A 15,219-nucleotide genomic window follows, 5' to 3' on the forward strand; every position below is an offset into this window, starting at 1 on the left:
GTTTTATTATCCACCCATACTTATATTGAACCTGTTATAGTTTGAATAGATTGTGATGAAACATGCCAATGTTCTAGAATTACCCAACATATCACTTTTGCCCAATTATCTTTTGCTTGATGAAATCTAATCAACTCTGGTGGAGCGGCTAGTATAATTTATCCCTATAAATCCCTGTAGGATTCACCTTTTCCTCATTACATAACGAAGTCAATCTTTGATCTTACATAATCATGAACCTGTACTTTGAATTTTCAGACGGCCAATCGTATTTATTGTTCCGATTAAATCTTTTGGCTGTTGAGAAAGTAAAATCTTATTAAAATCGGTTCAGAAGTGTCCCAGATCCATTGATGTCTCTTGATAAATTATAAAATTCATATCAGGTAGATAGTTGAATTTCGTAGAAGCTAATACAATATTGATACCAGCCAATATTTTATTCAGCACCTAGTATGGCTGAAAGAGCAGTATAAAATACCTACAGAGTGTAGAATGGTGTGCGTTACCCAGGCAAAATGTTTTGCTTTAGAGAGATGAGACTTAAACAAATAATTAGTGTATCATGAGGAGCAATTTGTTTACTAATAGCAAAATTTGTTTGAATTGTAGTTTTTAAGTTATTTAAGAAAAACAAATTTTGCTGGAGTAACGTTTGAAACGTTACCCAGGCAAAATCGTCTTTCAAAAATTAGTTTCAGCACGGAACCAAATACATGAATAGATAGCTTTTGTTGAGTAGTAAATGTTTATAAATAGCAAAATTTGTGTGTGGTATAGTTCTTTAGTTATTTAAGATTTTGCTGCGGTAACGTTTTGGGATTTCCCAGATCTCGAAAACGGCTCAACGCAGAAGTTTGAAAAAAATACCAATAAAAGACCTTAATTTGTTTAAATTTGTTTAATCATTAGTTTTTGATTTGGTTGACGTAAACCAATGTAATTAAATGGTTTCAAAAATCAGAAGAAGCGGGTTTACATGTAAACCAATACACTTATAACCAAATAAACAGCTGTAAAAAATACCCGTGGTTCGACGCTTGTTTACAGCAGACATTTTAGATTTCATACTTTACACGTTAAGAAGATAAAAACAAATTTGATTTATTTTAGACTGGTCGTACTTTAGCGATCGAATACGCAGTTCCCATAACATTAAGAAACATGGCATACTTTAAACAAATTAAAATGATTCATGAAAATTCTTTCCTGTTAATTTCAGCCTTGAATTACGGCTCTAATGAAAGTTATCTCAAAAACAAGAATATGTCAGCAATTCTCTAATAAGCCGACCAAATTGAAAAGGTCACGTAAAAGCGACTGCACCGTACGTACGGGTAATCTTCGCAAATTAGCAGCTTGGTAACCGATGTTTTGTACAGTTAAGCAGAAAAACGTTATTCGTGAAGCCGATTTTTTAATATTTTTTAAGTGCAGTACCATATTACACAATTTTTACTAGTTAATAAAAGTGTAATATCATAGTGTATAATTTATAGTGTGATTTAAAACAATACAAACATATACACATGTAGCTATGAGAAGGTTACGACGCTTTGACAATGATTGGTTCACGGGTTATCCACCTGTGGCAGTCACATGTAATGTTAAAATATTCACTCTAAGTAACACGTAACAAAACTCAAAAATGTTGATGCTAAGGCAAAGCAATACATATAATTTGTATGAGACTGATTTTTTAAATAAAAATAATGAATCTTAACCATTTTATTATTTTAACTAACCTGACCAGAAAACTTTTGTATTCAACTGTACTAACAAAACATCTATATTATCCTGTTCATTTCAGATGGTTGCGCTTATGTATGGTGCGGTCGCTTTTATGTGACCTTTTCAATTTGGTCGGCTCATTAGAGAATTGCTGACATAATCTTGTTTTTGAGATAACTTTCATTAGAGCCGTAATTCAAAGCTGCAATTAACAGGAAGGAATTTTCAGGAATCATTTTAATTTGTTTAAAGTATGCCATGTTTCTTAATGTTATGGGAACTGCGTATTTGATCGCTAAAGTACGACCAGTCTAAAATAAATCAAATTTGTTTTTATCTTCTTAATGTGTAAAGTATGAAATCTAATATTTCTGATGTAAACAAGCGTCGAACCACGGGTATTTTTTACAGCTGTTTATTTGGTTATAAGTGTATTGGTTTACTTGCAAACCCGTTTCTTCTGATTTTTGAAACCATTTAATTACATTGGTTTACGTCAACCAAATCAAAAACTAATGATTAAACAAATTTAAACAAATTGAGGTCTTTTATTGGTATTTTTTTCAAACTTCTGCGTTGAGCCGTTTTCGAGATCTGGGAAATCCCAAAACGTTACCGCAGCAAAATCTTAAATAACTAAAGAACTATACCACACACAAATTTTGCTATTTATAAACATTTACTACTCAACAAAAGCTATCTATTCATGTATTTGGTTCCGTGCTGAAACTAATTTTTGAAAGACGATTTTGCCTGGGTAACGTTTCAAACGTTACTCCAGCAAAATTTGTTTTTCTTAAATAACTTAAAAACTACAATTCAAACAAATTTTGCTATTAGTAAACAAATTGCTCCTCATGATACACTAATTATTTGTTTAAGTCTCATCTCTCTAAAGCAAAACATTTTGCCTGGGTAACGCACACTGTAGAATGTGCAGTTTGAACACCTTCATATATGTACCTATAATATAAATTTATTGCATGTGAAATGGTCACAATTGCAAAAAGGGTAATAGAATTTTCAGCTTCTTGGCGCAACTGTGTTGGTGACAGCTTAGACTCGCCATGAGGTACACCGTCAGGCCTGATGTAGATTTTTTACACAACTAATTAGACTTTAATAATCTCGCTATTATTTTATTCTTAAACTTCCTATTACCAATCTTATAAAAAAAAACATTGGGTAAAGATGTTTAGGTATAGCTTTATAATGGTGTAAAATACTTTATTTTTGAAATCGAAGCAATAATTTTGTTAGGAAAATATTACAAACATGCATACCTACAAACGTTTCCTCTTTGTAATATTACTTTAGGGTAGACTGTTTCTACTGACGTCGTAGTCCTTGGTCGGATGACTAGCAAAGCCATGAAAGCGTAACAAACTTTCCCGTTTCAGTTACGGATCAATTTTTATGGCACCGTAGGTATTTATTTATACCAATATTACCGTTGCATACATATTATAATACTAGCTGTACTGCGCAGATTCAACGTACCGGTACAAAAGCACCTGAGTAACTGGTACACAAGCTAGGTACATAATTGCGAGCTGTAAAATTAAAATCCGTTCAGTGGTATTGGTGTGAAAGAGCAACAAACGTCCATACATTATAAGTTGGACTAGTAAAATTTACGATTCTATAGCAGTATTCAGTTGTGATGTCGTTTCTAGTGTAGTAAGTATTAGCCATTTGATTTGTAAGAGACAATTACTATTTCAAAATACTATACCTATAGCTCAAATAGAACCTGTCAACAACAGCATAGCAATACACCCATTCCGGAATCCTCAACTAAATTGGGATAACGTTGGTTGACAGCCAAATCACATGCGTTCATCACGAGATCCCGTAGAGCCGATGGTATGATGTAACACCATCATTCATAGCATAGTTTTGTTGGTATAGGTTGTCATAATTTTATCATGTATCCAAGCAGCAACATCCAAGCGAAGCGCCGGATTTTCTAAGAATATGATTCAGATGCTTTTATCTAAAGATTTTCACAGATAGTTCCGACCTTCTTTAGTCCATTTACTTCTTATTTTTAACAAGTACCAGGAATCGAACCCAGATCCTTGTGGAGGTAATGCCCACGAGTTTATCACTTCCAAAGAGGTCAAATAGTTATAAATCGTTCGATATTGTAGTGTTCTACTGTAAGAAGTAGGTAGAAAATATATTTTTTTTTTATAAATGTGTAATTAATATGTGATAATTATTAATATACCTTTGAACTTAGCCTTTGAAAATCTCATTTGTTTGGTAGTTCCTTTTATTTGAAACTGATAAATTCAAACGTCGTCTTTTGTTAAGCCTACTAGAAATAATATTCTTTAGAATTGGATAACTTTTCGAATTTTTGACACATTTTCGAATCTTTGACAGACATTAGTCTGAATTAATAATTTCTATAATAGAGCAGGCTCCAAGGAGATCTTCGTTTGCAAAAATAGCAGACCTAAATCTGACTTCTACCTAACTAAAATTAACTATTGAATCGTAAACAATGGACTATTTGTAATTATCTAAAATAATAATTTAAAAAATATATTTATGAGTTTTCAATCTAAAGTTAACTCGAAAATGGAGCATTTTCGTAAATTTTCTAAAAAACCTTAGAGAAAGTGTAAGAAATGTTACAGTATGATATATATTCGTGATCTACTCAATAAGCTCTTTCATTTGATACCGCATACGGCATGTTTTGGAAATTTTATTTTATTTTTTTCTTTGTATGCCATATTTAATTACCGGGGTGGGGGGAGGGGGACCACAAAACTGGTTGGCAACATCTGTCTATAGGATGTCTGGGATCTATACAATATATATCAGAAGTCAGATTTAGGTCCGCTATTTTTGCAAACGAAACTCCACTGAGAGTCCGGTCTATAAAATTTATAGATTATTGATTGATTTAATCAATCCTAATTTTATGTATTTCTGCTGTCTTCGTAAATTAAGTTAGAGCATTCTGAATTAGTTGAGAAAATAATAACTAAATAATAATATGTAGGTGAGATTGATAAAAAATGTTCAATAGATATTGGTTTGTATCATTTAATCGCCCTAAAAATGTACAATACAGATGCTGACATTCTCGAACAGCATAACAACACAAGACGATGACAACACGCAAAGTGTAACTGGCTTCAAAAAGTCACCATCTTTACATCATTATACTGGGAGATTTCCATAACATGATTATAATAATTAACAGTCTACATATAAACCAGGAATAGGAATAACTGAATGTTTACGTACAACGTTTTATTTGCAGATTTTTATACTACATAATTAAATAAATTGCATTCCTGATGACACACTGGTGTGTAACACATTTACACATAATGTCCTTACACCACTATGAGGGTGAGGTTTCACACATTCTATTCCTTGGCCGTGCACTCCAGATTTTATACACTGAAACCTCTTTAGGATGGCAGTAGTAGTGTTCTTAAAAGTAATTGGTTTAGAAAGCGAAGAGCAGCAAGAAGGCCATCATAAGACAGAACAGACCCATAGCCTCAGACAGGGCGAAACCCAAGATGGCGTATGAGAACAGCTGCTGCTTCAGGGATGGGTTCCTGGCGTAACCGATGATGAGGGAACCAAACACTGTTCCAATACCAGCACCTGAAACATTAAATCATGTTATCATTTTGTTGTCTGTTTATCTCCTATACTGTTCTGGGGATATTTCAATGTTTTTTTAATTTAAAGTTTGATATGCTTATCATATCAAACTTTAAATTATGAATGCTTATCACATATGTATTTATACAATGAGTGATTTTGAAATACTATAGCACTTTATGCAAGTTATTTTTACTGGGTGTTAAGATAAATTTTGTTACAATATAAGTTTAGTTTGTATAGAGTTGATAATTATTGATCAACTAACTACCAAATTAACATTTTTTAAAGGGACAACACAAATTATGCAATAAAGAATTATATTAGTAAGTTGTGCTCACCTGAATGGTTAGTATTAAAGACGTGCACCAAATAAAGCTTCCACCAGACATAATCACAAAATATATACACTGTACATAAAAATACTTAAAAAAAATTAACACAACATCTTCTAAAAAGCGAATAGCATCAAAAACGCAATCATTAAACAGAAAAGTCCCATGGCTTCAGACAGAGCGAACCCTAGAATCGCATATGAGAATATTTGTTGCTTGAGCGATGGGTTTCTAGCATAGCCAATGATTAGGCACCCAAACACCACACCAATACCAATACCTGGAGGGAGCGATAAATCATGCTGTTAATGTGTTATTATGCTTCTATATGATTTAAAACAAACTACTCAATTGATGGAAAGGAGGAAGTTATAAGAGTTTATTAAGATGAATTGTTAGTAAAAAAAAAGACGGGTTGCACTCCGGGAGTGCCGGCAGAAGTGAAAACTTGATTATTAACGTTGAGCATGTTTGATATTTTGGAATGCTATCCGTCTTACGCTTTTTCGATTAGGTCACGTGTCCTGACGCGAGTTTAAGATTTTATACCCATTACAGAAAAAGTGCTCAACGCCGCTAAAGAAGTTTTCACTTCAACAGTTACTTATTTCATTTAAAATAAATATTTAGTTTACATTTTTTTAATTAACTTATACATCACATGTGGAGTGCAAACCGCTTCCTCATTATGCAACCAATTGTTACATAAAAATTCCCATAATTATAGTTTTCAAGTAATCAAGTGTTTGATTAAGCACTTCTTTCATAGATAAGATAAATGCAGGTAAAAATAAGCGAGCCAGTGGTTAAAATATGATATTCATGCAAACAGTGAACATGCAGTTACTTTATAAATTATTGATTGAATTTTCTTCCAATTTCACACGCAAAGTCCCACCCATATTATATAACACCAACATTGCTCTAATGATGTTAGTTCTACCTCAGAACTTTAAAGTTGAACATGATAAAGAGAATTCATTCATATTTAGTGTTAAAGCAAGCACACAAAAAAGTTATTACTTTAAGTTGGCATGATAAAGAGAATTCATTCATATTTAGTGTTAAAAATGATAAAGCAAGCACAAAACCCTGTAATTGTTGAATCTTACCAGAGCCAGCCACTCCTACTGTCGCCGCACCAGCACCGATGAATTTGGCAGCAGAGTCAATGTCTTTTGTGACAGATGTGGTTTGGAAAGAACGCACAGCCGACAGCTGAGCTGGCGCAGCAGGCACCAGCTGTGCATGTGTGGGGACTGCTGCCAGTGGCCTCACAAGAGCTGTGTTGCTGAAGATCTGGAATTATATACACAATTAATAAATAGAGATATCTAAAGACACTGCAGATCGGTAGTTAATGTAGGAACCAATGATGGCAGTTCAGATCATTGATGTACTTTATGGGCAAAAAAAATGTTAATTGGAATTATTTGATTCATATATAAATGAAGTAATGGGGTAGTTTTAGTGAGGTATGCATTGATTGATTGTAAAGAACTTCATCTGAAGTGAATCAATGAAAATTGAATTATGTTGTTATATAACAGCTGTGTTACCAACTGATGGGTTAAGTGCAAAGGTTTTGGGCGATATTTGAACAGTAATTTTTAGTTAAAAAGCTTGAGAGAAGTCTTATTAGATGCATTTAAATGTTTAAGAAGGAAAAACTGGGAACTGAACAAACATGAACTTAAAATTTGCCAATCGATAAAATTTTGGAAAAAACAATTTATGAAACCCGGCTTTAAATGTTAATTAATTTTTGAAGTTGAACTGTATACTTACAGCAGACCTGGCTGCAGGGGCGATCAATCTAGCAGCAGACAGCATTTTTGTGTTTAGTTTGGGTGCGGCGATCGATAACTGAAAGAATAATATTTCCCGTAAATGCTAAGCCTATTTGGTGACTGGACGAGATCGAGTTGATAAATGATTAAGTTTGAGGTTCTTGTCAGTTTGACCGCAGAGCGTTACGTAATTTACGACACTACGTAACAGAGACCCGATCTAACTTTTATGTATCAGATTTTGCTTGTACCGACGATATTACCACAAATCTTATAGCAAAATTAGCTCTGGAGGCGTATTTTACTGTAAACGTCAATATATTAGGAAAAGCGGAAAATGGCCGATACGGCGAATGATTACCGACGGATGAATTGTCTTTCCCAGGGGCAACTTACAAAATCACTAGCAAATATTAACACCAACACGCACTACGCGCCTATATTCGTTGAATATATCACTTTTTATTCAATAATGGTTTGCGATTTCAGCACTTTTTCACGATTACTGCAGTCACAATTCTCTACGACACTTACCAAAGAACACCGAGAAGGAGGAGACCGGCCTTTGGAATGTTCAATTTCTCAGTGGTGAAGTAAAACAGATTATAAAATCTATGCTGCCATTGGTTGACTTGCGCAGACTGCGAAATTTCCGCCCGGAACAGCCAACTCTTTATTGATCTGCGCGTATGACATCTAGGTTGACTACTTTTTCTTAATATTTTTGTTAGAAGCAACCTGATTTTATTTTTTATGTTTCTAAAAATTATTATAGAATTATTAAAGTTATTACCGTATCAGTTGATTTTTGTTTAATATAAATCAATTATAATATTTTTATGAAAATTTTAATGAATACTGTTCCGTATTTGACTAGTGCACTATAGTCAATTCGACATGGCCGTCTTCATGATTAACATCTGTAAATTCAATGGCTGTGGCATAACTTTTCCTCGTCTGGCGGACCTAATCGAGCACATCGAAGATGTCCACATCGGTAAATATTAAATTGAAATCATATTCTTTCCTTTTAAATGATATTTCTATATTGTGATGTAAATGATGACCCCTCCCTTGATACGTCTTATCAATACGTCAAAAGTACCAACATAAGAATACTTTTTTGTATGATTCTAAAATGCGGGAATTTCAGTGTTATTGAATTTATTTTAAACAGTTTATTTTTGTTTAATTATTTTTATCGTCAACACTCTGAAAAGAATTCGTAACTTCGGCTAATAGCAGTGTGTTATTTATTTGAATCTCTATGTTGTAAACATTGAACAGCTGATGAATGATTTGTTTACAAAGTCATTTTATTTCATGAAAATATAACAAAATGAATAAAATTAAAATTTACAGATTATGATCCCGCGGTCGTCGAGCAAAAAGAGGCTTCGCAGCCAGCATGCATTCCACTTAGTTATGTTTTAAAATTTTTCACGGAAGCGTCCAGGCGGGAGATTCAAATGCCCCCGGCGGGCGAGGTCCGCAAGCGCCTGCTGTCTACGCCGAAAACCCCATCAGTGCGCAGCAGTACACCTACAGGTTATTGCACTTAGATCGTTAATACAGATGTACGTTGTTTTATTTTACTTTATCGTTTTTTGTGGTTGTATGCATCATAGGAGGAGACAGTCATTTTTTTAGATAGCTTCGAAACAACTGATGCTCAAAAACATCATATACCTGTGACGAATGATGAACCAAATTTTACAGTCCTATCTAAGATTATTTGCAAAAAAATATATACATATAATTTTAGTACAGTAGATAGAGTTCTTACATAACACAACACTTAATTTTTTGTATGGCTTATAGTAAAAGGACACAAAAAGGAATGGCTAGAAGTTACGCATATTAGTAATCACATAGGTATACGTATTTATGTAGTTTGTACTTTATTAAATATACCTATTTATATATTCAAGGTAGCTCTAGTGTTTACTGTTTACTGTTTAGTTTGATGTACTTAGTGACTATCGTTGCACGCAATGCAGTGTCACTTACCTAGATTTTTCAATTACGGACTTGTATAATTTGAGATTATTTGCGGATGCACGCACATAATAAATAAGTTATTTATACGTTTTTGATGAAATCATATGAATGCAAGTTATTAAAATTATGAACATAGGCACGTAATAAATAGGGTTATAAGACAAATGATTTTAGGCAATTATAATTCATACCTGATTGATATCGAATATACTAGTCTTTGCCCGCCCGCGCCGCTTTAATAAATAACAAATAATATAGAAAAGGGCGACTAAATACATAATACATATAGAATAATCGAGAAATACGCTGAAATCCATTGCTGAAAAAACTATGAAAATCGTTGTGGTAATTTTTCAGTTTAGCGAATAGACAGACGTGTTGAAGAGCTTTTTTCTGTTATACTTACAATGAGTCAAAATTGAAACATGTTTTTTTTGTTTAATACTCACTATTGGTATAATTTGTATCTAAAGCTATTAATTTACCTTCAATATACCGAGACAAAAATTAATTAGAGAATAACAAAATAATAGTTATGATGATGATGGAGATGCTTCAAGAAGCAATCTACAGTTTTTCTTAATGACTATACCCATTATTATTTTATACTGAACTTAATATTTAGCGCTCGTATAAAAAAAGACACGTTTCTTCTAGTTATCTTAATTTCTTGTTTCTGTGTTTTGTCCAGATCGCTTTTCAGTCAGATAAGTAGTTATTTTAATTTCAATGTAATTTTAGTACTTAATAGCTAATACATAGTAAGAAAAATACACCCATGAGGCCGTGGATCCAACTTAGTTACACGTAGTTACGTGTACTTGTGAATCAATTGAAATTTCTCTCCTTCTTTATAATAAAGTCTACCTCGTACCTATTCTCTATCTATCATTATAATATAGAATATTAATAATAATCGATTTTATGCGACCTCCACTTGTGTTTTCTCAACGTTATCAATATTTTGTGAACTCTGGCGTGTCTGATCTAAACCCGGCTTCGTCTAAATAAATGCACTGTGTCAAATAGGCATAAAATTTTGCCTATTTAACTCAGGAATAAAGGGGTAATAGCTTTCTGTTGGTGAAAAAACGTTGGAAATCGGTCCTGTATTTTATGACTTAATTCGTTACAACTTCGTTACAAACATACTTTAATAAAAAATTAAGAATCGTCCCTTCCCTATAGATAATATAAATTACATATTTCAAAAATAGACTATACTAGTGGCTTTCCGTCCGCGGCTTTGCCCGAGTTTTCAAAGTAAAACCCGCATAGTTCCCGTTCCCGTGAGATTTCCGGGAAAAAAAAACCTACATGTTAATCCAAGTTACCCTCTACATGTGTGCTAAATTTCATTTACTAATCGGTTCAGTTGTATTTGCGTGAAAGAGTAACAGACATACATACTTACACCTACATCCATCCTTACAAACTTTCGCATATATAATATTAGTAGGATTATAGACTAAGTTCGCTGTTTATTTTTTTTGTGAATGCTCAGTTGCTTAAAAGGCAGTCACTGAGAAAATTTTTGGTATTTGGTAATTCAGGTAGCGAAATGGATGACGAGGAAGTGATGAGCCCATCTGAAGACAGCAACGATTCGTGGACGAACGTTGAGGAGTACAGCTCTGAATTCATTTTGCAGTATGGTGTCAAGTGAGTATTATAAAACTATTTAATTTTTAAACGTACTTAATTAAAGTGTCTCAAATAAAATAATCGAAGTAATTAGGGTGCAATAGGGGTACTTTTTACGTACTTTACGGCATTCCCCGACCTAAAAAGCTTTATTGTATTTTGTTGGCAAGCGAATTTGCTTATTCTGAATTTCATGTACATATTTTGAATTCTTTTTCAAACAATTTTTCGGAAATCGTATTGTATTGACAACTTTTACAAACTTGAATATGTTGCAGTTCAAAATACCTACTTCATAATTGGTACAATTTACTTACCTACAATTTAATGCAAAAAACAATAAAAAATATTTCTCCAAGCGTTTATCATATTATAAAAAAAATCGTTATTTCAGAATGAATGCCAGTGCCACCTCCGGTGCTTTAGGGCCGGCCGCACAAGAGAAGCCCTTTGCTTGCCCCGTGCCTGGATGCAAGAAACGTTATAAGAACGTCAACGGTATCAAATATCACTCCAAAAATGGCCATAAGAAGGATGGGAAGTGAGTAGAACCTTTATAATAATTATATGTTTTAAAAATAAATATGATAGCAGGACTTTTGTAATAAGTCGGGCGAATTTTGAATTATTTTTGGTGACAATTTTATCACAGTTTTATGAAAATATGTAAAAAATCCTTTGGTATTTCTCTAAATCTTTTAAAATTTTGATTTTAATTGGTCAAATTAATTCGCAGTTATTTTTTCTCTCTCCATTTATAGAGACTGTTTTGTTAATAAGATTTATTTTAAAAGATATCCAGTACTGCCAGCCCAAGAACCTTATAAACATAAGGCTCCATCCGGGACTAAAAAGCGATTGACTGCCCAAGAATATTTTTGGAAGAAATGGGTATTATTGCGAATGTTGATGTTGTGTAAATTTGGAAAATGTAGCGTCAAGTTATTAGAGATAACAATGATCATAAATCTCCTAGTCGTAATTTGAGATACATTTCTAAAGTAAATATGGTATTGACTATTGAGCAGCTTCAGTAATATCATAAGTAATTAGTAACCATTATTAAAATTTGAATTATTCAATTATTGGTAGTTTGTAATAGTACAGCGAATTCTTATTTCAAATCTGTTAACAATTAAATGAGGGTAATTTTAAAAATTCCAGGGTAAGAAAGGCCTACAAATGCCACTGCGGCAAAAGCTACAAAACGGCCCAAGGGCTTAAGAGCCACTCGCTCACGCAACACGTCAGCCAGCCCTCGACCTCCGCGGTGACCACCAGCGAGCGAGTCCACGTGAAAATGCCAGGCTTAGTCGTAACCGCCTCCCCAGCCCAACGACAACTCAACATCATAGACAGCATCGACACAAACAAATTAGTCAGAATCTACGACAGCATCAAAACAAAAGATCTCCCTTCCTTCACTATCCCGAAACACAACCTCACAAACTTGAACATCATCAGTGCTAATCAGAACCAACTGCGGCACTCGGTCCTTCTAACCCCGAACTCGACGCCCGGCTCGAGCCCGATGGACAAAATGAAGTTTGACAGATCGCCCAAAGTGACAGTGACGTCACAAGACTCCGCTTACGTCACAGATATGTCGAACGTCACCAACGAACGCAGGGGTTGAACGTCTCCGCAACGTCGTTAACGCGCAGTTCCTAATTCCTATACAAAAAGGTTATTTACGGCCACATATAATTTATTGTGATTATTATTTATAGATCTTTTCGAATGCGAGAGCTATAGTGCGTGAATGTTGGCAGCGCTGGCTCGAACGAATGTTGCCAGATGCGAATAGTATGTTTGAAATTATTTATTTATATTTAGTTTAAATAAGTGTAAACGCACGCAGCTTTGCACGCCTAGTTTCGTTGCACTTTAAACTTGTTGTTTGTTTTTGTTCGAGAAGTATTTTTCGTTGATTAGTTTATTCTGTTTGCTGTGATTATATTATTTGGTATTTTATTTATTTTTGTTACCAAAGCGTTATGAATATTAGACAAATTTAGACCTCACGTAGTTTATAATTAAGAACGATGTGTTTGGTGTGGCTTCACTATTTTAAACTAACGAAAAAAAAATTCAATCCATTACGACAGGGTACCTCTTTCGTGGTTGGTCCTTGCATTTTATAAAAACGAAACACATCTTCGAACATTTCAAGAAAAATAGTTTTATATTCGAAAGGAAGCTTATGCTATTTACAATAATTTATTTATTATTCAAATATAATACTCGTTTGTTTTGTTTACATTTTTTCATTAAATATAATGCAAAGGCTAACCGAGTACACGAAATGTCATCACAAAAATATCCTTGTGCCATTTACGCCATTGTGTACTTATTATATAAAATGCTTTAATTCACATAAGTTAGTGTTGTAAACATACATTGCATGTTTGTAAAACGAAAAAATCAATAAAAATGGCATTTGATCTTAAGTATGATCTAGGATTATAGATATACTCTTAAATGTGATAATAATTATAGAAAAAAAAAACAAAAAAAAGCTTGTAAGCGTATACCTAATACCTATATAGCGTTAAATAGGAAATAAGGCTGATTTATGTGAACTTTTAAAATAAGTCTGTTCTTAGTTTTTATAATACATATAAAGTATGTAACTATAAAGTAGTGGCTAGGTTAGTTCGAAATCTCAATAAGTATTGATTTTCATGAGTGTATTGTCGTGTGTAGTAGACGTCTATTTCGGTAATATTTTCTCTTTGAATTTTAATATTTAAGTCTAAATATTGGATATTTTTTCAAATTATTTTTAATATTTTGATCGCCACTCGAACAATAGCGAAAATTAGTTGTGGGCAACTATAAAAACCTCAAAGAAGTAAAAGTTGGCTTTTATGTATACCTTGCCTTCCAAAAATTATCTATATTTTTCATCTAAATATTTTCACTATTACGTAACAACTTGTAGAAACCTAAGATCAGACTTTGGATCATTAACCTAGCTATAATGTCGATATAGGTGTGACTGTGCCTTTTTATTTTGACTGCTATTTATAATCTGTATGAATCTGTTTGTACCACCAAAAAATACATAATTTTCACACTTTTGTAATCTCCATAGCAGAGTTGAAATTTTGAATCACCTACGTAAAGTTTCGGAAAAAGATTTAAGGTGCTATATCAAAAATGTAGTTCTGAGAGTAGGTAGAATGTTATCTACATTATAGTTAGGGCAAAAAATAAGAGCTTAGGTACAGGTTAGAAACATAGTTTCTGAATGTCTGCGTTTGTTTCAATTAAAAGTAATTAATTTATCATTACCAAAGAATATGGTATCTCATAGCCAATGGTTTTGTTAGATTACTATCCTGTAGTATTATATATTTTTTCAAGATAGTCGAAACAATATTTTATCGCTTGATGCCTTCTGTGCTATTTGCTATTCTCACTGGAACTATTAAATACTTAGAGTCGTCAAATTGATTAGATTTTCTTCGGTACAGAACACTTTCTGAAATGCTGCTTAATTTTTATGTTGCCTCTTTAATTTCCGATTGAAGTGACACTTAAAATTAAGTACCCTTTAGAGCTATTACGCACTGTCGACCAGTCGCTGGCGACTCAGTCGCCGGTGACTGTGACTTACTATAGTTTAAATAGGGGCTTGCGCACTTAGTCGTCAGTCGTCCAGGCGACTCGGCGACTCGCCGCGTTGTGGCGACGCACAGGCGACTGGCGGTCGCCGGCGACCAATAAAAGCACGGCTTCAAATGGGAGCGTTCACACTGCAAGCAACTGTCGTAGCGACTCTTGTATGACCGGATTCTGCACGAATGTACTTATAATACTGTCGCTCGGCTTGGTTTCCTGCCCCTAGTTTCTCTGTTTTGGTCGCCGAGAGACTGAGTCGCCGGCGACTGGTCGACAGTGCGTAATAGCTCTTAAAAATCCAGAGATGTTTATATTGTCTTACAAATACATATATCTATTTATTTTGTTACGATTAGTCATTACCTTATCATTAAGACTGATTGTTATTCGCTCCTAGGAACGTAAACCACGAACATAACATTGGTTTTTCATAATAATAATTATATTATGGT

The 15,219-nt window shown here is 33.6% G+C and overlaps 2 protein-coding genes across 4 annotated transcripts; one reads left to right on the forward strand and one right to left on the reverse strand.

Moving 5' to 3' along the window:
• Positions 1-4,780: 4,780 nt before the first annotated feature.
• On the reverse strand, positions 4,781-8,186 carry ATPsynC (ATP synthase, subunit C). Of its 3 annotated transcripts, none has more exons than XM_090101839.1 (4): positions 8,030-8,186; positions 7,494-7,571; positions 6,818-7,004; positions 4,781-5,370 (listed from the first exon to the last, which is right to left on the reverse strand). In XM_090101839.1, exons 2-4 carry the CDS (start codon positions 7,536-7,538, stop codon positions 5,207-5,209), a joined length of 396 nt encoding a protein of 131 aa, XP_089957965.1. In that variant the 5' UTR covers positions 7,539-7,571; positions 8,030-8,186; the 3' UTR covers positions 4,781-5,206. The 3 variants fall into 3 exon arrangements, with proteins under 3 accessions (XP_089957965.1, XP_089957967.1, XP_089957968.1); XM_090101841.1 differs by having other exon boundaries at positions 7,892-8,032; XM_090101842.1 differs by lacking the exon at positions 8,030-8,186 and adding an exon at positions 7,857-7,994.
• Positions 8,187-8,387: 201 nt separating this feature from the next.
• On the forward strand, positions 8,388-14,696 carry LOC149908372 (juxtaposed with another zinc finger protein 1). Its single transcript, XM_090101838.1, has 5 exons — positions 8,388-8,492; positions 8,858-9,043; positions 11,050-11,158; positions 11,535-11,681; positions 12,305-14,696. Exons 1-5 carry the CDS (start codon positions 8,393-8,395, stop codon positions 12,774-12,776), a joined length of 1,014 nt encoding a protein of 337 aa, XP_089957964.1. The 5' UTR covers positions 8,388-8,392; the 3' UTR covers positions 12,777-14,696.
• The last annotated feature ends 523 nt before the right edge of the window (positions 14,697-15,219 follow it).

This window comes from Colias eurytheme, chromosome 5, assembly GCF_061535395.1.
Source record: "Colias eurytheme isolate Ceu_HAF_F1 chromosome 5, ilColEury1 Martin Lab GWU primary, whole genome shotgun sequence".
Taxonomy (NCBI): domain Eukaryota; kingdom Metazoa; phylum Arthropoda; class Insecta; order Lepidoptera; family Pieridae; genus Colias; species Colias eurytheme.